Source organism: Salmo salar, chromosome ssa14 (genome assembly GCF_905237065.1).
Source record: "Salmo salar chromosome ssa14, Ssal_v3.1, whole genome shotgun sequence".
Classification (NCBI taxonomy): Eukaryota; Metazoa; Chordata; class Actinopteri; order Salmoniformes; family Salmonidae; genus Salmo; species Salmo salar.
The window spans coordinates 36,268,934-36,295,793 of NC_059455.1; the positions used below are offsets into that span (position 1 = coordinate 36,268,934).

General features: G+C 44.5%; 1 protein-coding gene across 1 annotated transcript in view; it reads right to left on the reverse strand.

The window, feature by feature from the left end:
- LOC106569458 (ephrin type-A receptor 4) overlaps positions 1-14,857 on the reverse strand; it is a 75,602-nt gene extending 60,745 nt beyond the window's left edge. The window contains exons 1-4 of the mRNA XM_014140822.2: positions 14,617-14,857; positions 14,218-14,285; positions 9,363-9,671; positions 8,836-9,190 (exon numbers count right to left, since the gene is read on the reverse strand). Of these exons, the coding sequence (XP_013996297.1) occupies positions 8,836-9,190; positions 9,363-9,671; positions 14,218-14,285; positions 14,617-14,704 (820 nt within the window). The 5' untranslated portion in view covers positions 14,705-14,857. The remainder of the gene's footprint in view (positions 1-8,835; positions 9,191-9,362; positions 9,672-14,217; positions 14,286-14,616) is intronic.
- Positions 14,858-26,860: the final 12,003 nt, after the last annotated feature.

The following is a 26,860-nucleotide window of genomic DNA, read 5'->3' on the forward strand; positions in this document are numbered from 1 at the left end:
TTGGAGGCCACGGAAGGAAAGATGTATGGCACTGAAGCTCGTCTGGAGGTTAGTTAGCACAGTGTCCAAAGGGCCAGAAGTATACAGAATGGTGTCGTCTGCGTAGAGGTGGATCAGGGAATCACCAGCAGCAAGAGCGACATCATCGATGTATACAGAGAAGAGAGTCAGCCCGAGAATTGAACCCTGTGGCACCCCTATAGAGACTGCCAGAGGTCCAGACAACAGGCCCTCCGATTTGACACATTGAACTCTGTCTGAGAAGTAGTTGGTGAACCAGACGAGGCAATCATTTGAGAAACCAAGGCTGTTGAGTCTGCGGATAAGAATCTGGTGATTGACAGAGTCGAAAGCCTTGGCCAGGTCGATGAATACGGCTGCACAGTATTATCTTTAATCAATGGCGGTTATGATATCGTTTAGGACCTTGAGCGTGGTTGAGGTGCACTCATGACCAGCTCGGAAACCAGATTGAATAGTGGAGAAGGTACGGTGGGATTCGAAACTGTTGGTGATCTGTTTGTTAACTTGGCTTTCGACGACCTTAGAAAGACAGGGTAGGATACATATAGGTCTGTAACAGTTTGGGTCTAGAGTGTCTCCCCCTTTGAAGAGGGGGATGACCGCGGCAGCGTTCCAATCTTTGTGGATCTCAGACGATATGAAAGAGAGGTTGAACAGGCTAGTAATTGGGGTTGCAACAATCGCGGCGGATAATTTTAGAAAAAGGGTCCAGATTGTCTAGCCCAGCTGATTTGTAGGGGTCCAGATTGTGCAACTCTTTCAGAACATCAGCTATCTGGATTTGGGTGAAGGAGAAATGGGGAGGCTTGGGCAAGTTGCTGGGGGGGGTGCAGGGCTGTTGACCGGGGTAGGGGTAGCCAGGTGGAAAGCATGGCTAGCCATAGAAAAATGCTTTTGAAATTCTCAATTATCGTGGATTTATCGGTGGTGACAGTGTTTCCTAGCCTCAGTGCAGTGGGCAGCTGGGAGGAGGTGCTCTTATTCTCCATGGACATTACTGTGTCCCAGAACTTTCTGGAGTTTGAGCTACAGGATTAAAATTTCTATTTGAAAAAGCTAGCCTTTGCTTTCCTAACTGCCTGTGTATATTGGTTCTTAACTTCCCTGAAAAGTTGCATATCGCGGGGGCTTTTCGATGCTGATGCGGTAGGCCACAGGATGTTTTTGTGCAGGTCAAGGGCAGTCAGGTCTGGAGTGAAGCAAGAGCTACATCTGTTCCTGGTTCTACATTTTTGAATGGGGCATGCTTATTTAAGATGGTGAGGAAAGCACTTAAAGAATTAACAGGCGGAATGAGGTCAATATCCTTCCAGGATACCCGGGCCAGGTCAATTAGAAAGGCCTGCTCGCTGAAGTGTTTTAGGGAGCGTTTGACAGCGATGAGGGGTGGTCGTTTGACCGCAGACCCATTACGGACACAGGCAATGAGGCAGTGATCGCTGAGATCCTGGTTGAAGACAGCAGAGGTGTATTTAGAGGGCAGGTTGGTCAGGATGATATCTATGAGGGTGCCCGTGTTTACAGATTTGGGGTTGTACCTGGTAGGTTCATTGATAATTTGTGTGAGATTGAGGGCATCTTACTTAGATTGTAGGATGGCCGGGGTGTTAAGCATGTCCCAGTTTAGGTCACCTAACAGTACGAGCTCTGAAGATAGATGGGGGGCAATCAATTCACATATGGCGTCCAGGGCACAGCAGGTTGGCTGAAGGTGGTCTTTAACAAGCGGTAGCTGTGAGAGACTTGTTTCTGGAAAGGTGGATTTTTAGAAGTAGAAGCTCGAAGTGTTTGGGCACAGACCTGGATAGTATGACAGAACTCTGCAGGCTAACTCCACCCCCTTTGGCAGTTCTATCTTGTCGGGAAATGTTATAGTTGGGGATGTAAATCTCTGGATTTTTGGTGGCCTTCCTAAGCCAGGATTCAGACACGGCTAGGACATCTGGGTTGGCAGAGTGTGTTACAGCAGTGAATAAAACAAATTTAGGGAGGAGGCTTCTAATGTTAACATGCATGAAACTAAGGCTTTTACGGTTACATTCAACAAATGAGAGCGCCTGGGGAATGGGAGTGGAGCTAGGTGCTGCAGGGCCTGGATTAACCTCTACATCACCAGAGGAACAGAGGAGGAGTAGGGTAAGGATACAGCTAAAGGCTATAAGATCTGGTCGTCTAGTGCGTCTGGAACAGAGAGTGAAATGAGCAGGTTTCTGGGAGCGGAAGAATAGATTCAAGGCATAATGTACAGACAACGGTATGGTTGGATGTGAATACAGTGGAGGTAAACCTAGGCATTGAGTGACGATGAGAGAGGTTTTGTCTCTAGAGACACCATTTAAACCAGGTGAAGTCACCGCATGTGTGGGAGGTGGAACAAAAGGTTCTAGCTAAGGCATATTGAGCAGGGCTGGAGGCTCTACAGTGAAATAAGACAATAATCACTAACCAAAACAGCAATGGACAAGGCACACTGACATTAGGGAGAGGCATGCGTAGCCGAGTGATCATAGGGACCAGTGGGTAGCTAGGTGAAAAGACACGGCGATTCAGACAGCCTGCGGGCTGGGGCTAGCAGAAGGGCCTTAGGGGGACGTCGCGATGGAAGAGTCTGTTGTAGCCCCCTCGGACGATTACGTCGGCAGACCAGTTGTGATGGATAGGCAGGACTCCGTGTAGGCAGTAAAAGGGGTCCAGGCCAATTGGCAAAATAGGTATTGTAGCCCAAGAAGTTGGCTGATGGACCTCTTCAGCTAACAGTCCGATATGCTCAAGATAGCTAGCGGGCCGTGGCTAGCAGGCTAGCGGATGGGCCTTCAGGGGACGTCGCGATGGAGGAGCCTGTTGAAACCCCCTCGGGTGGATTACGTCGGTTAACCTGTTAGGGCTAGGGGGCAGTATTGACACGGCTGTACAAAATCAGCAGGGGATCAAATACTTTTTCCCCCCTCACTGTAAAACACACACACACACAGCTTTCTCTACCCTTAACCTTGTTCTGAACACCTCCAAAACACCAGTCATGTGGTTTGGTAAGAAGAATGCCTATCTCCTCACCAGTGTGATTACTACCTCTGAGGGTTTAGAGCTTGAGGTAGTCACCTCATAAGTACTTAGGAGTATGGCTAGAGGTACACTGTCCTTCTCTCAGCACATATCAAAACTGCAGGCTAAAGTTACATCTAGACTTGGTTTCCTCTATTGTAATCACTCCTCTTTCACCCCAGCTGCCAAGCTAACTCTGATTCAAATGACCATCCTACCCATGCTAGATTACGGAGACATAATTTATAGATCGGCAGGTAAGGGTGCTCTGGAGCGGCTAGATGTTCTTACCATTCGCCCATCAGATTTGCTACCAATGCTCCTTATAGGACACATCACTGAAATCTATACTCCTCTGTAAACTGGTCAACTCTGTATACCCGTCGCAAGGCCCACTGGTTGATGCTTATTTATAAACCTCTTAGGCCTCACTCCCCCCTATCTGAGATATCTACTGCAGCCCTAATTCTCCACATACAACACCCGTTCTGCCAGTCACATTCTGTTAAAGGTTCCCAAAGCACACACATCCCTGGGTCGCTCCTCTTTTCAGTTCGCTGCAACTAGAACGAGCTGCAACAAACACTCAAACTGACAGTTTTATCTCAGTCACTCAATCATGGACACTCGTACTGACAGTTGTGGCTGCTTTGTATGATGTATTGTCATCTCTACCTTCTTGACCTTTGTGCTGTGGACTTTGCCCAATAATGTTTATACCATGTTTTTGTGTTGCTACCATGTTGTTTTGCTACCATGTTGTTGGCATGTTGTGTTGCTACCATGCTGTGTTGTCATGTGTTGCTGCCTTGTTATGTTGTTGTCTCTTTATGACGTGTTGTGATGTGTGTTTTGTCCTATATTTAGATATATATATTTTTTTATCCTAGGCCCCTGTCCCCACAGGAGGCCTTTTGGCTTTTGGTAGGCTGTCATTGTAAATAAGAATTTCTTCTTAACTGACTTGCCTAGTTAAATAAAAAATAAATACAAATATATGTCAATGGTGAAGAGGCGACTCCGGGACGCTGGCCTTCTAGGCAGAGTTGCAAAGAACAAGCCATATCTCAGACTGGCCAATAAAAAGAAAAGATTAAGATGGGCAAAAGAACACAGACACTGGACAGTGGAACTCTGCCTAGAAGGCTAGCATCCCGGAGACGCCTCTTCACTGTTGACATTGAGACTGGTGTTTTGGGGGTACTATTTAATGAAGCTGCCAGTTGAGGACTTGTGAGGCGTCTGTTTCTCGCATGGAATAGCCTTCATTTCTCAGAACAAGAATAGACTGACTAGTTTCAGAAGAAAGTTATTTGTTTCTGGCCATTTTGAGCCTGTAATCGAACCAACAAATGCTGATGCTCCAGATACTCAACTAGTCTAAAGAAGGTCAGTTTTACTGCTTCTTTAAATCAGAACAACAATTTTCAGCTGTGCTAACATAATTGCAAAAGTTTTTTCTAATGATCAATTAGCCTTTTAAAATGATAAACTTGGATAAGCTAACACAACGTGCCATTGGAACACAGGAGTGATAGTTGCTGATAATGGGCCTCTATACGTCTATGTAGATATTCCGTTAAAAATCAGCCATTTCCAGCTACAATAGTAATTTACAACATTAACAATATCTACAGTGTATTTCTGATCAATTTGATGTTATTTTTGTGGATTTTGTTTTGATTTTATTTAAAAAACAAGGAGATTTCTAAGTCACCCCAAACTTTTGAATGGTAGTATATACGTTTTACGGACACAGTATGCTTTACATTAGTTAACGTGTTGTTATTAGTCCCAACCTTCAGCTCCATTCAACCACTCCCATCTATATCTTAACACCATCCATATTGGATTTCTATTTGACATTATTTTTCAACTATGCTGTTATGTTTCACAAAAATTCAGAACCTTTCTATTCTCACAATTTCTACAGATTGTAAATTTAAAAAAAAAAAGTATGCTAAAAATATTATTTTTTTTATTGATCGATTGACTATGACTTTTCAGATCACCCAGTAGTGCTATCTGCAGAGTTATCTCCAGGTAAATGTCACAATTTCTCAGTCATTCCTGGACCTGTGACCAAAAATAAGCGACATATGGACAGTACCAAAACAAATGATCTAATGATTCTGTCTCTTCGCAGCAAAATCTGCAGAGATGGATAGGCTGTATCCCCCATATATATATATATATATATATATATATATATATTTACTGCTCCAAAAAATAAAGGGAACACTTAAACAACACATCCTAGATCTGAATGAATGAAATAATCTTATTAAGTACTTTTTTCTTTACATAGTTGAATGTGCTGACAACAAAAATCACACAAAAATAATCAATGGAAATACAATTTATCAACCCATGGAGGTCTGGATTTGGAGTCACACTCAAAATTAAAGTGGAAAACCACACTACAGGCCGATCCAACTTTGATGTAATGTCCTTAAAACAAGTCAAAATGAGGCTCAGTAGTGTGTGTGGCCTCCACGTGCCTGTATGACCTCCCTACAATGCCTGGGCATGCTACTGATGAGGTGGCGGATGGTCTCCTGAGGGATCTCCTCCCAGACCTGGACTAAAGCATCCGCCAACTCCTGGACAGTCTATGGTGCAACGTGGCGTTGGTGGATGGAGCGAGACATGATGTCCCAGATGTGCTCAATTGGATTCAGGTCTGGAGAACGGGCGGGCCAGTCCATAGCATCAATGTCTTCCTCTTGCAGGAACTGCTGACACACTCCAGCCACATGAGGTCTAGCATTGTCTTGCATTAGGAGGAACCCAGGGCCAACCGCACCAGCATATGGTCTCACAAGGGGTCTGAGGATCTCATCTCGGTACCTAATGGCAGTCAGGCTACCTCTGGCGAGCACATGGAGGGCTGTGCGGCCCCCCAAAGAAATGCCACCCCACACCATGACTGACCCACCGCCAAACCGGTCATGCTGGAGGATGTTGCAGGCAGCAGAACATTCTCCAAGGCGTCTCCAGACTCTGTCACGTCTGTCACGTGGTCAGTGTGAACCTGCTTTCATCTGTGAAGAGCACAGGGCGCCAGTGGCGAATTTGCCAATCTTGGTGTTCTCTGGCAAATGCCAAACGTCCTGCACGGTGTTGGGCTGTAAGCACAACCCCCACCTGTGGACGTCGGGCCCTCATACCACCCTCATGGAGTCTGTTTCTGACTGTTTGAGCAGACACATGCACATTTGTGGCCTGCTGGAGGTCATTTTGCAGGGCTCTGGCAGTGCTTCTCCTGCTCCTCCTTGCACAAAGGCGGAGGTAGTGGTCCTGCTGCTGGGTTGTTGCCCTCCTACGGCCTCCTCCACGTCTCCTGATGTACTGGCCTGTCTCCTGGTAGTGCCTCCATGCTCTGGACACTACGCTGACAGACACAGCAAACCTTCTTGCCACAGCTCGCATTGATGTGCCATCCTGGATGAGCTGCACTACCTGAGCCACTTGTGTGGGTTGTAGACTCCGTCTCATGCTACCACTAGAGTGAAAGCACCGCCAGCATTCAAAAGTGACCAAAACATCAGCCAGGAAGCATAGGAACTGAGAAGTGGTCTGTGGTCCCCACCTGCAGAACCACTCCTTTATTGGGGGTGTGTTGCTAATTGCCTATAATTTCCACCTGTTGTCTATTCCATTTGCACAACAGCATGTGAAATTTATTGTCAATCAGTGTTGCTTCCTAAGTGGACAGTTTTATTTAACAGAGGTGTGATTGACTTGGAGTTACATTGTGTTTAAGTGTTCCCTTTATTTTTTTGAGCAGTATATATAACATTCTATTGGTTGCAAGAATTTTGTATAATAATTTACATTGAAAAGTTCTAAGTTTTGAATCCGGCATAGTTTTGAGTATCAGTTCATACATAAACCATGGAATCGGTACGTCCTTAAATGAAACTGGTATACTTTTTTATTTATCACAATTTTCTATAACCAATTATAGTCTTTAATGCTGACAGACTAGTTCCCTACTTCCATTTTTGCGGTAATGTTGCAAGTTTTGGTAGAGCAGACATGACCCTGCTCTTAATGGGGGGGGGGTGATTAGTATGTGAATGGGGAAGGAGTTCTATCAGGAGGTCATTGGTGGCATAAGGCGTCACTGACAGCCCAGCCTCCCAATTGCTGCTGTGTTGGAGCGTTAGAAGGGTTGCAGGGGAGGTACACAGGTGGGGATAAAGATTAGGGGAGGGGGGTAACCCTGAACCTCTTTCATGTTTACCCCCTCTAACACTGCAACACAGCAACAATTGGGAGGCTGGGCTGTCATTAATGACTTAATCCACCAATGGCCTCCTCATAGAACTCCTCCCTCATTCATAAACTAATCCCTTCTTCCTCTCCTCCCTCTCTCTCTCTCCACCCCTCCACAACCCTCCTCAAGCCTTAGCAAGCCCACATTGAAGATTAATGCCTCCCCCCTTCCCACTATCCACCTTGTATCCATCCAATGGCAGGCGAGGCTGTGAGAGAGGGCCACCTTTTGATTTCTTCCATGGGGGAGGGGACGGTACTCTTTCTTCATAGCTCTCTATAGAGCTATAAAGTACTTTTCTCATTCACTGCCTCGTTCTTTCCCGGTTTCTCTTTGTCCCTGTTGGTCACTAGTCCACTAATTCAGTGGTTCCTAACCTTTTTTGGTTACTGTACCACCAACTAAATTTTGCTCTGCCTGGAGTACCCCCTCATGTGCATTTTACCAGTAGGCCTATTGTCTCATGAGTTTTCTCAAGTGGGGCAGCAGGTAGCCTAGTGGTTAGAGCGTTGGGCTAATAACCGAAAGGTTGCAAGATAGAATCCCTGAGCTGACAAGGTAAAAATCTGTCATTCTGCCCCTGAACAAGGCAGTTAACCCACTGTTGATAGGCTGTCATTGAAAATAAGAATTTGTTCATAACTGACCTGCCTAGTTAAATAAAGGTAAAAAAAGAAATAAAAAAAGGACCCCCTGTAGATAGGCCAAGTACCCCCAGGGGTCCTAGTAGCTCTGGTTGGGTACCACTGCGCTAAGTGACATGATGGAAATGCTAAGATGTAATATTCAGTCCAGTAGGTCATTAAGTCTGACAGTACTTTGGCACCACTTGAGTACTCCAGTCCTGAGTGGGCAGTCTTGATTTAATAGAGTGGGGGGAAAGGATATACTGTTCAAAATAGCCGGTCCTTAACTTCAGATCAAAGCTGACCAAAGTCAAGGGTTTAGTTCAATCTTGTTAAAGAAAACAGCATTCAGATGTCATTAACTCTACTATGGAGGAAGAGAGAGAGTTATGAATGGAGAGAGAGGCACAGAGAGGAAGAGAGTGGGAGAGAGAGAACCTGGTGTCTGTCACATACAGAACAATTTGATAGGTACCCCTTTCTCTACTATCTCACACACACACACACACACCCTCCGCTGGGTCCGCAGTCGTCTAAAAGTTATAGCTGCGGCTATGGCCATCATAAATAAGGTTGGCAGAATAGTCACACAGCTGTATGTCACTCCCTACTGAAGCATTGAGCCTCAACCGCTGTGTGTGTGTTTCCGTGTGTTTAATAGAGAGAGAAATGGCGTGCTATAAAAAACTGTCTTCAGAACGTCTGTTCCCGACAGTCTCTCCTATTTCCATGTCTCTTCCAGAGCTCAGAGCCGATGACTTAGTCGACTGAGCTAAAGTTAAGTGCATAGCCCATGGTTCGATACAATTTCAAATAAAATGTGGTAATTAAATTGAAATATATGTAAATCAAATTCCTTACCCTGACAGGCTCCACCTTTCTCCTCGTATCCCGGGTTACAGACACACCCACCAATGGGAACCAGCCATTCCCCATCTGCGCCACAATACATCTTAGGCTCCTCCCTTTCCTCTGATTGGTTCACACACGACCCCCTGACCTCCACTAAAGAGGAAGTGTCAGCTCCAGTGTTAGTATCTGGGAAGGTTGCCAGGTTACGGATGCTGAGGGGGCAGGTCTTGTAGAAAACGCGAACGGAGATCAGAGCGATGCAGGCGCCAACATCCTGGAACGCCAGGTAGAAACCCTTCCGGGTTGTGACCTTTACATTACGCACCTCCGTGTTTAGCTTCATGATGCGATCCCCGATGTCCACCTGATCATCATAATAATAATAATAATAATAATATCATTAATAATTATCAATAGCCATTGCAACACAATGTTACCTCATGGTAATTTTTACACTGAAAAAACAACATCAAATCAACATACCGTCAGATCTGAAACTTTGACAGAGAGAGTATTAACAAAGCAAGAGTCCTAACCTGAGTGAAGCTCTCGTCGGCTGCCACTGTGTCGATCTTGAGGAAGTTGCTCTCTCTGATGTAGTGCTCTCTGTCATTGTTAGACTCATAGTAGTAGAGGTTGAAGGTCTCCTTGCAGGTGCCAGTGACTCCAGGCAGGCTGTTACAGTCCCGGAGGGTGAACTTGATCTCGACATAGATTCGCTGCGCTCCAGATCGAGGGATCCAGTCGGTTCTAAGCCAGTTGCTCTGGCTGGGTTCCATCACGTTACACACCTGGTACGTTCTGATGGGGATGTTCTTCTCATCCATGATGCTCACCTCCTCCCACTGGCAACACACACACACAAACATTCCGATTATTAGACCCCTTTTTCTCCCCAATTTCGTGGTACCCAATTGGTAGTTACAGTTTTGTCTCATCGCTGCAACTCCCGTACGGACTTGGGAGAGTCGAAGGTCGAGAGCCATGCGTCCTCTGAAACACAACCCAGCCAAGCCGCACTGCTTCTTGACACACTGCTCGCTTAACCCAGAAGCCAGCCACACCAATGTGTCGGAGGAAACACCTTACAACTGGCGACTGTGTCAGTGTGCATTGCACCCTGCCCTCCACAGGAGTCACTAGAGTGCGATGGGACAAGGACATCCCTGCCGACCAAACCCTCCCTTATCCCAGACGACGCTGGGCCAATTGTGCACCGTCCCATTGGTTTCCTGGTTGCGGCCGGCTGCGACAGAGCCTGGACTCGAACCAGGATCTCCAGTGGCACAGCTAGCAACTGTGATGCAGTGCCTTAGACCACTGCGCCACTCGGGAGACCCCAACATCATTTAGAATCATTAATCAGCTTCAGTGACTACAAAACCTTCCATGCTTTTATCTTGGATAGTTTATCAAGGACATTGTATGGGGCTGTATGGTGAACTCGTCTAACTATGTGTAATTGGCATCTTATTACCATGTAATAATAATAATAATAATAATAATAATGTGTCTTCACCCTGCTGTCGAGAGCTTTAGATGTAGCAGGCCAGAGAGTGTATAGAGGTATTCAATAGGACCTGGTCATGAAGCTGTAAACTGGCCCCGACTGTGATGTGAAGATGGGAGTGTGAGTGTGTGTCTGTGTGTGTGTGGAGGGGTAGGGGTGGGGGGGTTCTGGCAATCAAAGGGCTCAGTGCATGGGGACCAGGACCTTGTCAATCAAGCAGTTCAGTAAAATAAAATGAACCAAGGGACACTGGAAAGGAGTCTGGAGAGAAGTCAAGTTCACCAATAACTTAAACCAACAAAGAGGTTGTAAAGGGAGAGTGAGGGAGAAAAAGAGAGAGAGAAAGAGTGTTAGAGAGAGTAAGAGAGAGAGTTGGAGGGTGCAGTAGAATGCAGTCCATCTTCACATTGTCACTGAAGTAGTCATTGTTAGATTACAGGCAACATCCGCATCAAGCTAAAGGCTAGAGCTGCCGCTTTCAAGGAGCGGGAGACTAATCCGGACTCTTACAAGAAATCCCGCTATATCCTCAGACGAACCATCAAACAAGCAAAGCGTCAATACAGGATTACGATTGAATCCTACTACACCGACTCTGACACTTGTCGGATGTGGCAGGGCTTGAAAACTATTACGGACGACAAAGGGAAACCCAGACACGACCTGCCCAGTGACGCGAGCCTACCAGACGAGCTAAATGCCTTTGATGCTCGCTGTGAGGCAAGCAACACTGAAGCATGCACGAGAGCACCAGCTGTTCTGGATGACTGTGTGATAATGCTCTCGGTAGCCGATGTGAACAAAACCTTTAACCTGTTGAGGGTAGGGGGCAGTATTTGCACGGCCGGATAAAAAACGTACCCGATTTAATCTGGTTATTACTACTGCCCAGAAACTAGAATATGCATATAATTGTTTGAATGGTGTCTGTGAGTATAACAGAATTCATATGGCAGGCAAAAACCTGAGAAGATTCTGACCATTCCTTGGGCTTCTTGACTCTTTTTATTAAACTTAGGATCTTTGCTGTAACGTGACACTTCCTACGGCTCCCATAGGCTCTCAGAACCCGGGAAAAAGCTGAATGATGTCGAGGCAGCCCCTGGCTGAAAAACATTAGCGCCTTTGGTAAGTGGTCTATCAGAGGACAATGAGACTGTGGCGCGTGCACGAGGCGACCCCATGTTTTTATTTTCTCTCTCTTTGAACGTAAACACGGTTTCCCGGTCGGAATATTATCACTTTTTTACGAGAAAAATGGCAAAAAATTTTATTTTAAACAGCGGTTGACATGCTTCGAAGTACGGTAATGGAATATTTATAATTTTTTAGTCACGAAACGCGTCGGGCGCGTCACCCTTCTTTACACTTCGGATAGTGTCTTGAACGCACGAACAAAACAGAGGATATTTGAACATAACTATGGATTATTTTGAACCAAACCAAAATTTGTTATTGAAGTAGAAGTCCTGGGAGTGCATTCTGACGAAGAACAGCAAAGGTAATAACATTTTTCTTATAGTAAATCTGACTTTGGTGAGGGCTAAACTTGGTGGGTGTCTAAATAGCTAGCCCTGTGATGCCGGGCTATCTACTCAGAATATTGCAAAATGTGCTTTCACCGAAAAGCTATTTTAAAATCGGACATAGCGAGTGCATAGAGGAGTTCTGTATCTATTATTCTTAAAATAATTGTTATGTTTTTTGTGAACGTTTATCGTGAGTAATTTAGTAAATTCACCGGAAGTTTGCGGGGGGTATGCTAGTTCTGAACGTCACATGCTAATGTAAAAAGCTGGTTTTTGATATAAATATGAACTTGATTGAACAAAACATGCATGTATTGTATAACAATGTCCTAGGATTGTCATCTGATGAAGATCAAAGGTTAGTGCTGCATTTAGCTGTGGTTTGGGTTTATGTGACATTATATGCTAGCTTGAAAAATGGGTGTCTGATTATTTCTGGCTGGGTACTCTGCTGACATAATCTAATGTTTTGCTTTCGTTGTAAAGCCTTTTTGAAATCGGACAGTGTGGTTAGATTAACGAGAGTCTTGTCTTTAAAATGGTGTAAAATAGTCATATGTTTGAGAAATTGAAGTAATAGCATTTCTAAGGTATTTGAATATCGCGCCACGGGATTACACTGGCTGTTGCGTAGGTGGGACGATTTCGTCCCACCTACCCTAGGAGAGGTTAAACAGGTCAACATTCACAAAGCCGCTGGGCCATACAGATTACCAGGACGTGTACTCAAAGCATGCGCGGACCAACTGTCAAGTGTCTTCACTGACATTTTCAACCTCTCCCTGACCGAGTCTGTAATACCTACATGTTTCAAGCAGACCACCATAGTCCCTGTGCCCAAGGAAGCAAAGGTAACCTGCCTAAATGATTACTGCACCATGGCACTCACGTCGGTAGCCAAGAAGTGCTTTGAAAGGCTGGTCCTGGCTCACATCAACAGCATCCTCCCTGACACCCTAGAGCCACTCCAATTTGCATTCAGCCACAACAGATCCACAGATGACGCAATCTCAATCACACTCCACATTGCCCTTTCTCAACTGGACAAAAGGAACACCAATGTGAGAATGCTGTTCATTGACTTCAGCTCAGCGTTCAACACCATAGTGCCCACAATGCTCATCACTAAGCTAAGGACTCTGGGACAAAACACCTCCCTCTGCAACTGGATCCTGGAGTTCCTGATGGGCTGCCCCCCAGGTGGTAAGAGTAGGCAACAACATGTCTGCCATGCTGATCCTTAACACTGGGGCCCCACATGGGTGTGTACTTAGTCCCCTCCTGTATTCTCTGTTCACCTACGACTGCATGGCCAAACAACTCCAACACCATCATTAAGTTTGCTGATGACACAACAGTGGTAGGCCTGATCACCGACAACGATGAGACGGCCTATAGGGAGGAGGTCAGAGAACTGGCAGCGTAGTGCCAGGACAACAACCTCTCCTTCAATGTGAGCAAGACAAAGGAGCTGATCGTGGACTACAGGAAAAGGCGGGCCGAACAGGCCCCCATTAACATCGCTGTCGTGGAGCGGGTCGAGAGTTTCAATATCCTTGGTGTCCACATCACCAACGAACTATCATGGTCCAAACATACCAAGACAGTCGTGAAAAGGGCACGACAAAACCTTTTCCTCCCCAGGAGACTGAAAAGATTTAGCATGGGTCCCCAGATCCTCAAAAGGTTCTACAGCTGCACCATCGAGAGCATACTGACTCGTTGCATCACCGCCTGGTATGGCAACTGCTCTGCATCTGACCGTAAGGCGCTACATAGGGTAGTGCGAACGAGGACCTATATAATAGGCGGTGTCAGAGGAAAGCTCATAAAATTGTCAGACTCCAGTCACCCAAGTTATAGACTGTTTTCTCTGCTATTGCACGGCAAGTGGTACCGGAGCGCCAAGTCTCGGACCAAAAGGCTCCTCAACAGCTTCTACCCCCAAGCCATTAGACAGCTTACAATTCATAAAAATCGCCACCGGACAATTTACATTGACACCACCCCCCCCTTGTACACTGCTACTACTCGCTGTTTGTTTGTTACCTATGTATAGTCACTTTGCCCCCACCTACATGTACAGATTACCTCAACTAGCCTGTACCCCTGCACACTGACTCGGTACCGGTGCCCTCTGTATATAGCCTCGTTATTGTTATTCTTATTGTGTTACTCTATATTATTACTTTTTATTTTAGCCTACTTGGTAAATATTTTCTTCTTCTTGAACTGCACTGTTGGTTAAGGGCTTGTAAGTAAGCATTTCACAGTAAAGTCTACACTTGTTGTATTTGGCGCATGTGGCAAATAAAGTTTGATTTGATTTTAAGTAGGTTAGTCTTCACTCACCCCTCCTTCTGTGGGATTGGCTGCCCATTTCAGCTCCCCGGGAACTGTCCTTGTGTCCAGTAATGTCACTGAAACACACAGTTACAGAGATAAGGAAAGTGATTTCAGCAGGTTGGATAGATAAGGGGCATTCCTCATTGTATATCTATCGGAGCGTATCCAAAGCAGGTTGGTACTTGCTGAACCAACCGATGTGCACACTACTCCAAATGTGTAAACACGTTAAAATGTTATTATTACCAAATAATAAGATCTATCAGTGTCCAGTAGTCGAAAAGAGGGGACCGAAACGGACCCTCAATGAAGACACGGCGAGTAGCCTAACCAAATACTGCGGATAACCGTAACGTTACCCTCCCTAAATCCCCCAAAATACTCAAAAAACACTCCACTCCTTACCTTCGTTCGGTGGATATACTCGAGCGGTTGAAACAACTGCAAACATCCATATAAACGCACAAGTCGTTCTGCAGAAACTCGCAGCCATTTGCCCTGTATGGAAGTGTCTCCGTTTAGCTCCGCGCACGGACTGTAGTTGCTTCGTCCCAGTGGGAGAATTGAATGAGTGTGGGAATTACAGCCTACTCCGCGCGAGGCGAACGCTTGTGGCGCAGGGCGGTCTCACGCTCCTCTGACGCATGTTGTAGGTCTCTTCTCTTCTGTGCTCTCTTGCTGGCACAGCAGGCCCTTTTATGTATGTTTTTGTAACTTGTGAATTGTATGTTATGTTTGTGTAGACTATGTTGTAATGTTTTAATATTTTTACTGTTTTACTGATGTTTCTAACAAGTCACAATAGTGTGACAACATCATGACTAGACCTGCCTACCTGAGAAAGCGGTCATGACTTCAGCTGCGTCAATTATTCATGATGAGCCAATATGCCGTGATCATTTCGATAACAGTCGAGCTTATCAGGAAAATTATTAATTATGTGACAAATAATAACGTTATTTGTTTGTGACTGAATTGGACAAATGTTGCATAGAAAAGTGCTTAGAGCTTAAAACAAAAGTAGCCAACCATTCATAACCAACTACAAAATAGTTTAATATAGATGGATGTGTGTACTGTTGGCTATTGATATTCGTTATTGAACACATCAAATAGTAAGACTTATACCTCTTGTTTCTTGCTGAATACGATGCCTCACTGAAAAGGATGGAGGAGAAACTAGAGGGAGATAGCGCCCCCTGTCGTTTGCTCATGTCCCTACCTGACGCACATCAATCTGCAGTGAGATCTGGGGTGATGGTTGTGGATCTCAATAGCCTAAGGCTATAACATCTAAATAACAAGAACTGTGATACTATTACCATAACATGTCAGAGTGGGCTCTTGAACCAGCAACTTTGCTGTTATGGGACAAGTGCACTACTGTGCCATAAAGATCAAGGCCTCACACCGACCATACAGGGATGCCACTGAGTCAAGCACACACCACAGCCATTATACACACTGTTTTAAAAAAGGCAGACTCCATCCTGTGCAGGCTATAAAAGCACAGAGGAGGTACAAAGAGAGGGGTGTGTGACCTGTCCTCCCACACCTTCTCTCTCTCAATGGAGCTGCTGCACAAAGACACTCAGTAGAGGTCTGTTTTAACTGAAGAGAATAGATACTGGTCCTTTACTATAGTCTGTTTTAACTGAAGAGAATAGATACTGGTCCTTTACTATAGCCTGTTTTAACTGAAGATAATAGATACTGACCTGTTTTAACTGTAGGGCATTTATCTCACCTACCTTTTGAAGTAGAGCTGGGACGATAAACCGACCATACCGATCCCTTATCGCAGGCATCTTGCTGATAGAGTTCATTACAATAAGTTTGCTAATATGTGTGATTGTTAATGGGACAATTGATGGCTACAACCATCACACTAGCGGTTGTAGATTAAAGTATAATAAAAAAAAGTGGGGCACATTAATGTTCTACATTTATCGTTCTATTTACGCAATTTAGGTCATTTATCACGATAAAAGTTTCTGTCCATATCACCCAGCTCTACTTTGAAATCTACTATCTTTAATTCCATACTATCTATGTCTAATATTGCTTTCAATAGAGTCACACAAGTTTTGTGTGTGTTTTGTTTAGAGCTCTACCTAGAGAGTCTGAGATGTGGATAAGAGGTTTATTATCATATTGAAACTTGTTGTCCAGCTGGATAGAGAGTGTGTGACTTTTGTTTGTGTTTGATGTGTCCGTGTTGACCTCAATTTTAGTGACTGAGAAGGAGCACTTAACGTGTGTGAGGCCTGTATGTGAATTGTATTCGTGTTTTTCCATAAGCTCTCCATCTCAGTGTATGGGGCCGTTCTCAGGTCCGGGCGGGGCCCTTAGTACAGTGTGCTGTGTGTGTGTTTGTCTCCAGGGTCCCGCTCTGAGGGTCTTTGTGTCGTTTCGGTTGCTGAGGCGAAACCATCCCATCCCCCATAATGCACTATAATGGACCAAGGAAGATCATCTGGCGCTTTGAGATCGCCTCGCATCGCCCCGTCACTCACCGCCGCTGACCATAATGCTGTTTTCACAACTTTAGTTTCCTCCAATCCCACGACAGACTGCGCAATCACAAAGACCCAATTAGCCGAGAGTGGGCAGCGGCTTCGCTCTGGAGCCGGTGTCCAATCACATTGAGCTGTGGAGGGCAGGGGCCTATCGAACACCGGCGCCAGTGGGCGGACCCTCGCCACAGGGCAGAGGTGACATGGTGACATGGTAAAGTCGCAGGCCGTTGTTTAGGCTCGTTTATGTCAGTGTAGTTTTGATTGATGACCGTCGTGATGGTGTTTCCATTCTCCTGAGGGATTCCCAGGTCTGAACAGTGAACTCCCACTGTGGCCCGAGCCTTCAGCCCCCACACACGTTTTGTTCCTATAGGGCCCCATATGGTCCTATACTGCCCACACCTCTCCATTGTGAGACTATACACAGGCAATCAATGTGTGTGTGAGTGTGTGAGTGTGTGTGAGTGTGTGAGAGTGTGAGTCCGTGAGTGTGTGTGAGAGTGGTGTGTGTGTGTGTGTGTGTGTGTGTGTGTGTGAGCACCATGCACCCCAAGGAATACTCCTAAACCCACCAAGCCCCAACCCACTAACCCCCATAAGAGGCTCTGAAGCCAAAGTGAAGTCATCTCTCTATCCAAACCCCCTCCTCAAACCACAAACAAACTCCTCATGTTCCCCACACACACATTCACAGAATGGAGTACTCGTAATAGAAGTAGTGGTAGAAGCTGTAGTGTAGAGAAGTTCACAGAAGGGCCCTTTAGTGTTGTGACAAATATATAATCTAGGTCTAGCTGCTGTGTAGACACATCGCTGAGGACGTTATAGGGATGCCAGTGTATGGAGAGATATTGGACATGTGTTGTTGTGTGTGTATGCAACGAGCATATCCTCTCTCTCTCTCTCTCTCTCACCATCTCCCCTCCACTTTCTCTCTCACCATCTCCCCCCTCTCTACTCTCACCACCCCCCTCTCTCTCTCACCCCCTCCATCTCTCTCTCTCACCATCTCTCTCACCCCCCTCTTTCTCACCATCCCCCTCTCTCTCTCTCTCTCTCTCTCTCTCACCATCTCCCCCCTTTCTCTCGCTCTCTCTCTCTCTCTCTCTCTCTCTCTCTCTCTCACCATCTCACTTCCTCCTGCTTAAGAAAACTCTCCAGGGATGTAGATGTGTGGGTGTTTAAGAACAAAGTAGAAGAAGAAAAAGAGGACAGAAGCGTTGCTAGTTGAGCTTTTGTATGGGGCTTCCTCTATCACATACACTCCATGAACAAGAGTATGGGTTAACTGACAACACACTTTATCATGTTATATTAGGACTCAAACTTAGAAAGAGGGTAGAATATATTTGTGTTTGTGTGTGTATGTTCATGTGTGTGTGTCCAAACCCCACAGTTAAAAACAGAGCATCATTAACATGCCAGAGGCGTAGCGTCGAGACCTAGCGCTTGCTAGCATCTGTCACACCACTCTGAGGAAACACACACACACACACACACACACACACACACACACACACACACACACACACACACACACACACACACACACACACACACACACACACACACACACACACACACACACACACACACACACACACACACACACACACACACACACACACGCGAACATGATTCCACTGAGCTACCGGCTGCTCTGATGAAGGGCTGGGTGAGAGTTGGCTGAATAAGACTCCAGGTGCATCAAGTCTAGCATGGATTCCTCTCCTCCTCTCTTTTCCTTCCTATGCACTAAAGAGGTAAAAGCACATCACCTTGCAATCTTATGTCATAATGTATCTGATGGTATTTGTCTGTTAGGGATGTGTGGTGTGTGAAAATGTTTACCATGCCAACAGAGGAAGAAAAGAGCAGCATGTGTCATCTATAAACCCAGGAGGAAAAGGCAGGAGGATGAGGCAGGATGAGGAGGCAGGAGGAGAAGGCGGGAGGATGAGGCAGGATGAGGAGGCAGGAGGAGAAGGCGGGATGATGAGGCAGGATGAGGAGGCAGGAGGAGGCAGGAGGAAAAGGTAGGAGGAGTATCACTTCTATCAGACTAGATTTGTTTGCTCACTAAATCTAGTCTGAACACAGCCAGGAACCTAGACCCTGTTTTATTCCCCCTCCCTCTCCTTCCCTTCCTCTCTTTCTCTCTCGCTGTCTTTCTTTTTTCAGTGTGTGATAGAATTATAACTTTTTTCGTGTTGGTCTATGTGTGGGTATCTGTGAGTCAGTGTGTGTAGTAATGTACAGATGTACAGTATAGGACCTTAATTTGAGCCAGTTTGCTACAGTAGGAAAATAATCCTTCAGCAACGGGAAATGTTAATTATTATGTGGATTATAGTTCATGGAGATTTTTGTAGGGGTTGATACATTTTTCATTTGGGCAAAAGTGAAATTTCAAAGTGGAAGTTAAAAAACTTCAGAAGCCTTTTTAAAACTGAAATACACAACAATATCCTACATCTGTAAGGTGGAGTGATGGATGCAGCACGGGTTTTCTTCACCAAGCATCTGTTGTGCTGGCGTCTTGTTGGCTTCCCACTCCTCAGGAACAGGGGAACACCTCCTCCCTCTCTCCACCTGGTACACTTCAACAGAATGAACAGATCACTGTCCCAAGGGAAATAGAGAGATGGGTAGAGTGAATGAGAGAAAGACAGAGAGAGGCAGTGAGGGACTGAGATAGAAAGATGAGCAGTGAGAGAAAAGGAGAGCGTGGAGGGTGGTGGTAGATTCCATGGTCTGTCTGTCAGCACGGTCTGTGATGGCACACCGTGAGGTCACCTGGTGACCCCGCAGGCTCCATCCTGCCTCTCACCCCACGTGTGTGTGTGACCAAACCACATGAAAACTTTTCTCTTCGCTCGTCTCCCCTCCTTTAGCATTGTGACCTATTGGGGTGCTTCTGTATGACAGCTCCACAGAGAGGGATAAGAGACTGCCCTGAAAAAAGACCCCTCAAAATCTCCTTCTCTCACACATCCTGAGGTCTCCACCCCGACTCATATTTCTGTGTATAACTAACCACTGATAGTTCCTCTAATGGGTGTGGGTGAGCGCACGTGTGTGCCGTTGCGTGCATGTGTGTGCGTTTGTGTGTGTCCTTACTCCCCCCAGGAGGGAATGTACCATGATTCCCATCTGTCTTGGTAGTTTGTGTCAGTCTGTTGATGGATGATATTTATCCAGGAATAGGGCTTAGGGCTAACCACTATTCACCAGCCATTAATTATGTCAGTCAAGAGGATGCTTCACTCTCTCTCTGTGTGTGTGTGTGTGTGTGTGTGTGTGTGTGTGTGTGTGTGTGTGTGTGTGTGTGTGTGTGTGTGTGTGTGTGTGTGTGTGTGTGTGTGTGTGTGTGTGTGTGTGTGTGTGTGTGTGTGTGTGTGTGTGTGTGTGTGTTTTGTTTGTGGATGTGACCTTTGTGAATGAGAATCATTGTAATCTAATATCTAAATCTTTGCTGTTAATTCACGCTTAATGACATAGTACTTATTCAGCCTCTTCCACCATTTTGGGAGAGCGAGTGGGAGAGAGGCCCAAGGTGAAACATATGTGGACAGGCACGCACACGCACGTTTGCTTATGCAAACAGTCAGCTATTTTGTGTTGGACATCATTCGCAGTCCGCTCAACTCAAACACACACACACATTACCACACATACATGACACTGTATGGGAGCACCACTAAATAAACACAGACTCACTTGCCACTGTTACTGAAAACAAACATGATTACAGAGCACGAGAGCTACGATAAATCAAAGTCCCAGAAGAGGTGGAGACAGAGGAAGGGAGAGAGAGAGCGAGAGAGAGAGAGGGAGAGAGAGAGAGGGAGAGAGAGAGAGCGAGAAGGCGAGAGAGAAAGAGAGAGGTGGTTAAAGGTTCTCTCTAGATCTGTCTTGTGAGCGCAGGGAAGGAAACAAAGTGAAGTGTGTTTACATGCATGTGTGTGTGATAAGAACTGTGTTATAAGGGGGATTACTACAGTGGAGGACTAGACTCATAAACTCAGATGATTGCACTGCTTATCATCACCTTTCCCTTTATCAGGTCCTTGTTGTACTGAGGAGACAGAACACACACACACACACACACACCACACACACACAGACACAAAGACAGACACACACCCACACTACAAAGCAGCACTACACCAGCCGGCCGATGGCAAAGCATTAACTTGGGTACTACATAGCAAAACATTGAGAGCAGAGAGGAGAGAAGAAGAGACTGAAGAGAAGGAAGAGAACAGAATGAGATTATACTAAATCTATTCATGCAGATTACAAATGATGTATTTTGATTGAATTAAAATGGGTTGAATTACTGTGTCATATCACCCTCTATTGGTTATGATAAGAACTACAACATTGGCATGAAACCTTACTTGTCTTTGTATTTATTAGGGATCCTGGGGTACATCACATTAAGACACTTACATTACACATAAAACAAAAGATAAAACAGTACATCACATAACACTATTACACCACTCCATATCTACAATACAAAATGTATAATATCATAAGTATGCAAAAAGCTGTGGAGTGTTTGTGTGTGTGTGTACTTGTGTGTGTGGGTGGCAGAGGAGGCTGGTGGGAGGAGCTATAGGAGGACAGATGGGCTCATTGTAATGCTGGAATGCAATTAATGGAACCGAGTCAAACATTTGGCTTCTATATGTTTGATGTGTTTGATAACGTTCCATTAATTCCATTCCATTCCATTCATTACAATGTTTCAGTTTTAATGTCACATGCGAGTACAGTGAAATGCAGTTCTTGCAAACTCAAAACCCAACAACCCAATAATCAATAACAATGTATTACTAGAAAAAAACACACGAGAAATATTAAGTACACAATAAAGTAAGTAAGTAAGCATACTATATTCAGGAATCATTTTGAAAAGTCAGTTCCAATACCATATTTACATGTGTAAAGATACTGCTGTTGTGGAGGTAGATACAGTGCATTCGGAAAGTATTCAGACCCCTTGACTTTTTCCACATTTTGTTATGTTACAGCCTTATTCCATAAATCTACACACAATACCCCATAATGACAAAGTGAAAACAGGTTTTAGAAATTTTTGCAAATGTATTCAAAATAAAAAACAGAAATACCTTTAGTATTCAGACCCTTTGCTATGAGACTCAAAGTTAAACTCGGGTGCATCCTGTTTCCATTGATCATCCTTCAGTCCACCTGTGGTAAATTCAATTGATTGGACATGATTTGGAAAGGCATACACCTGTCTATATAAGGTCCAACAGTTGACAGAGCAAAAACCAAGCCATGAGGTTGAAGGGATTGCCCGTAGAGCTCCGAGACAGGATTGTGTTGAGGCACAGATCTGGGGAAGGGTACCAAAATATTTCTGCAGCATTGAAGGTCCCCAAGAACAAAGGTAGCCTCCATTCTTAAGTGGAAGAAGTTTGGAACTTTTCCAGAAACAAGATTCTCTGGTCTGATGAAACCAAGATTGAACTCTTTAGCCTGAATGCCTGGCGTCATATCTGGAGAAAACCTGGCACCATCCCTACGGTGAAGCTTGGTGGTGGCAGCATCATGCTGTGGGGATATTTTTCAGCAGCAGAGACTGGGAGATTAGTCAGGATCGAGGGAAAGATGAACGGAGCAAAGTACAGAGGGATCCTTGATGATAACCTGCTCCAGGTGCTTCAACAAAGTACTGAGTAAAGGGTTTGAATACTTATGTAAATGTGATATTTAAAAAATATATATTTTTATAAATGTGCAAAACTGTCTAAAAACCTGTTTTTGCTTAGTCATTATGGGGTATTGTGTGTAGATTGATGAGGGGAAAAAACTATTTAATCCATTTTAAAATAAGGTTTTAACGTAACAAAATATGGAAAAAGTCAAGGCGTCTGAATACTTTCCAAAGACACTGTATGTATAGGGGTAAGGGGACTAGGCAACAGGGTAAACAGAGTAGCAGCAGCTTGTATGTGAGTGGGTGTGCGGGTGTTTAGAGTCAGTATAAATGTATGTGCATATTACGTGTGAGTGAGAAAATTACAGAGTGAGTGTTTGTGTGTGTGTGTGTGTGTGTGTGTGTGTGTGTGTGTGTGTGTGTGTGTGTGTGTGTGTGTGTGTGTGTGTGTGTGTGTGTGTGTGTGTGTGTGTGTGTGTGTGTGTGTGTGTGTGTGTGTGTGTGTGTGTGTGTGTGTTTTGTTTGTGGATGTGACCTTTGTGAATGAGAATCATTGTAATCTAATATCTAAATCTTTGCTGTTAATTCACGCTTAATGACATAGTACTTATTCAGCCTCTTCCACCATTTTGGGAGAGCGAGTGGGAGAGAGGCCCAAGGTGAAACATATGTGGACAGGCACGCACACGCACGTTTGCTTATGCAAACAGTCAGTTATTTTGTGTTGGACATCATTCGCAGTCCGCTCAACTCAAACACACACACACATTACCACACATACATGACACTGTATGGGAGCACCACTAAATAAACACAGACTCACTTGCCACTGTTACTGAAAACAAACATGATTACAGAGCACGAGAGCTACGATAAATCAAAGTCCCAGAAGAGGTGGAGACAGAGGAAGGGAGAGAAAGAGCGAGAGAGAGAGAGGGAGAGAGAGAGAGGGAGAGAGAGAGAGCGAGAAGGCGAGAGAGAAAGAGAGAGGTGGTTAAAGGTTCTCTCTAGATCTGTCTTGTGAGCGCAGGGAAGGAAACAAAGTGAAGTGTGTTTACATGCATGTGTGTGTGATAAGAACTGTGTTATAAGGGGGGATTACTACAGTGGAGGACTAGACTCATAAACTCAGATGATTGCACTGCTTATCATCACCTTTCCCTTTATCAGGTCCTTGTTGTACTGAGGAGACAGAACACACACACACACACACACACCACACACACACAGACACAAAGACAGACACACACCCACACTACAAAGCAGCACTACACCAGCCGGCCGATGGCAAAGCATTAACTTGGGTACTACATAGCAAAACATTGAGAGCAGAGAGGAGAGAAGAAGAGACTGAAGAGAAGGAAGAGAACAGAATGAGATTATACTAAATCTATTCATGCAGATTACAAATGATGTATTTTGATTGAATTAAAATGGGTTGAATTACTGTGTCATATCACCCTCTATTGGTTATGATAAGAACTACAACATTGGCATGAAACCTTACTTGTCTTTGTATTTATTAGGGATCCTGGGGTACATCACATTAAGACACTTACATTACACATAAAACAAAAGATAAAACAGTACATCACATAACACTATTACACCACTCCATATCTACAATACAAAATGTATAATATCATAAGTATGCAAAAAGCTGTGGAGTGTTTGTGTGTGTGTGTACTTGTGTGTGTGGGTGGCAGAGGAGGCTGGTGGGAGGAGCTATAGGAGGACAGATGGGCTCATTGTAATGCTGGAATGCAATTAATGGAACCGAGTCAAACATTTGGCTTCTATATGTTTGATGTGTTTGATAACGTTCCATTAATTCCATTCCATTCCATTCATTACAATGTTTCAGTTTTAATGTCACATGCGAGTACAGTGAAATGCAGTTCTTGCAAACTCAAAACCCAACAACCCAATAATCAATAACAATGTATTACTAGAAAAAAACACACGAGAAATATTAAGTACACAATAAAGTAAGTAAGTAAGCATACTATATTCAGGAATCATTTTGAAAAGTCAGTTCCAATACCATATTTACATGTGTAAAGATACTGCTGTTGTGGAGGTAGATACAGTGCATTCGGAAAGTATTCAGACCCCTTGACTTTTTCCACATTTTGTTATGTTACAGCCTTATTCCATAAATCTACACACAATACCCCATAATGACAAAGTGAAAACAGGTTTTAGAAATTTTTGCAAATGTATTCAAAATAAAAAACAGAAATACCTTTAGTATTCAGACCCTTTGCTATGAGACTCAAAGTTAAACTCGGGTGCATCCTGTTTCCATTGATCATCCTTCAGTCCACCTGTGGTAAATTCAATTGATTGGACATGATTTGGAAAGGCATACACCTGTCTATATAAGGTCCAACAGTTGACAGAGCAAAAACCAAGCCATGAGGTTGAAGGGATTGCCCGTAGAGCTCCGAGACAGGATTGTGTTGAGGCACAGATCTGGGGAAGGGTACCAAAATATTTCTGCAGCATTGAAGGTCCCCAAGAACAAAGGTAGCCTCCATTCTTAAGTGGAAGAAGTTTGGAACTTTTCCAGAAACAAGATTCTCTGGTCTGATGAAACCAAGATTGAACTCTTTAGCCTGAATGCCTGGCGTCATATCTGGAGAAAACCTGGCACCATCCCTACGGTGAAGCTTGGTGGTGGCAGCATCATGCTGTGGGGATATTTTTCAGCAGCAGAGACTGGGAGATTAGTCAGGATCGAGGGAAAGATGAACGGAGCAAAGTACAGAGGGATCCTTGATGATAACCTGCTCCAGGTGCTTCAACAAAGTACTGAGTAAAGGGTTTGAATACTTATGTAAATGTGATATTTAAAAAATATATATTTTTATAAATGTGCAAAACTGTCTAAAAACCTGTTTTTGCTTAGTCATTATGGGGTATTGTGTGTAGATTGATGAGGGGAAAAAACTATTTAATCCATTTTAAAATAAGGTTTTAACGTAACAAAATATGGAAAAAGTCAAGGCGTCTGAATACTTTCCAAAGACACTGTATGTATAGGGGTAAGGGGACTAGGCAACAGGGTAAACAGAGTAGCAGCAGCTTGTATGTGAGTGGGTGTGCGGGTGTTTAGAGTCAGTATAAATGTATGTGCATATTACGTGTGAGTGAGAAAATTACAGAGTGAGTGTTTGTGTGTGTGTGTGTGTGTGTGTGTGTGTGTGTGTGTGTGTGTGTGTGTGTGTGTGTGTGTGTGTGTGTGTGTGTGTGTGTGTGTGTGTGTGTGTGTGTGTGTGTGTGTGTGTGTGAGTGTGTAGGGCCCTGTGAGTGTGCATAGAGACAGTGCAAAGATTGAAATAAAAGGTCAATAAAGATTCAATGTTAGTCTGTGTAGCTATTTTGTTAGCTATTTGTCAGTCATATTGCTTTGGGAGCTGTTCAAGAGCCTGTTGGTGTTAGACTTGATGCACCGGTACCTCTTGCCGTGCGTCAGTAGAGAAAATAGTCTATGGCTTGGGGGGTTGGAATCTTTGACAACTTTCCGGACCTTCTTTTCACGCTGGAATTGGCACACCAGTTGGATGTGATGAAGAGGCACCCCCCCCCATGTCCGAGAGCCATGTTTCTGAAAATGTTTCTGAAAAGCAAAGAATATTGCCGTTCCGAGAGTCCCGTTGGTAGCAAATCCACCTTATTATCAAGTGACTGTACATTAGCCAGTAGAATGGAGGGAAGATGTGGCAGGTTTTCCCTTCGCCTTAATGTCGCCAGGCCTCCCCTCTCTTGCCTCTGTAACGCTGGTGTTTCCTCTTAGGTAGCCTGAAAATTTGTTCAGAATCTCAGAGAGAGCCAAGGGCAGATGAGTCAAAGTCGAAGTAGAAGCTGGAATTGGGGTAAGTAACTGCCGATCTGACGCCATCTTAATATGAGCCCGTCCTCCTATAGCTCATCCCACCAGCCTCCACTGGAGTAGTGGTGTGTGTGTGTGTGTGTGTGTGTGTGTGTGTGTGTGTGGGTGGGAAGACCTTTTTATTCTTGTTATCTTTTATTATTTCTTATTGTTGTTTTTGCATTATCAAGAGGAAACCTGCAAGTAAGCATTTCGTTGGACGGTGTATACCATAATAAAATGTGGAATTCGAAACTCTGCATCACAACTCTGTGGTGACAGTGTATGGGTGGCAATGCATCATTTCAGAATACACATATTCAACTGCTGATATAGAGATCATTTAACTCCAACTTTTCTATTGAAGTGTTCAATGTCAGAAGAGCCATTTGTAGAAGGTAAACACTAGCACAAACTCACACCCACCAATATCCCAAACTAACACACACCACTCCCCCAGAAGGTTACCACCACACCAACGCAAACTCACACCCACACCACTCTACCATTATGTTGTCCAATTGGAGTCGTACTAAATGTTTTATGTGAAAAACACCTCAT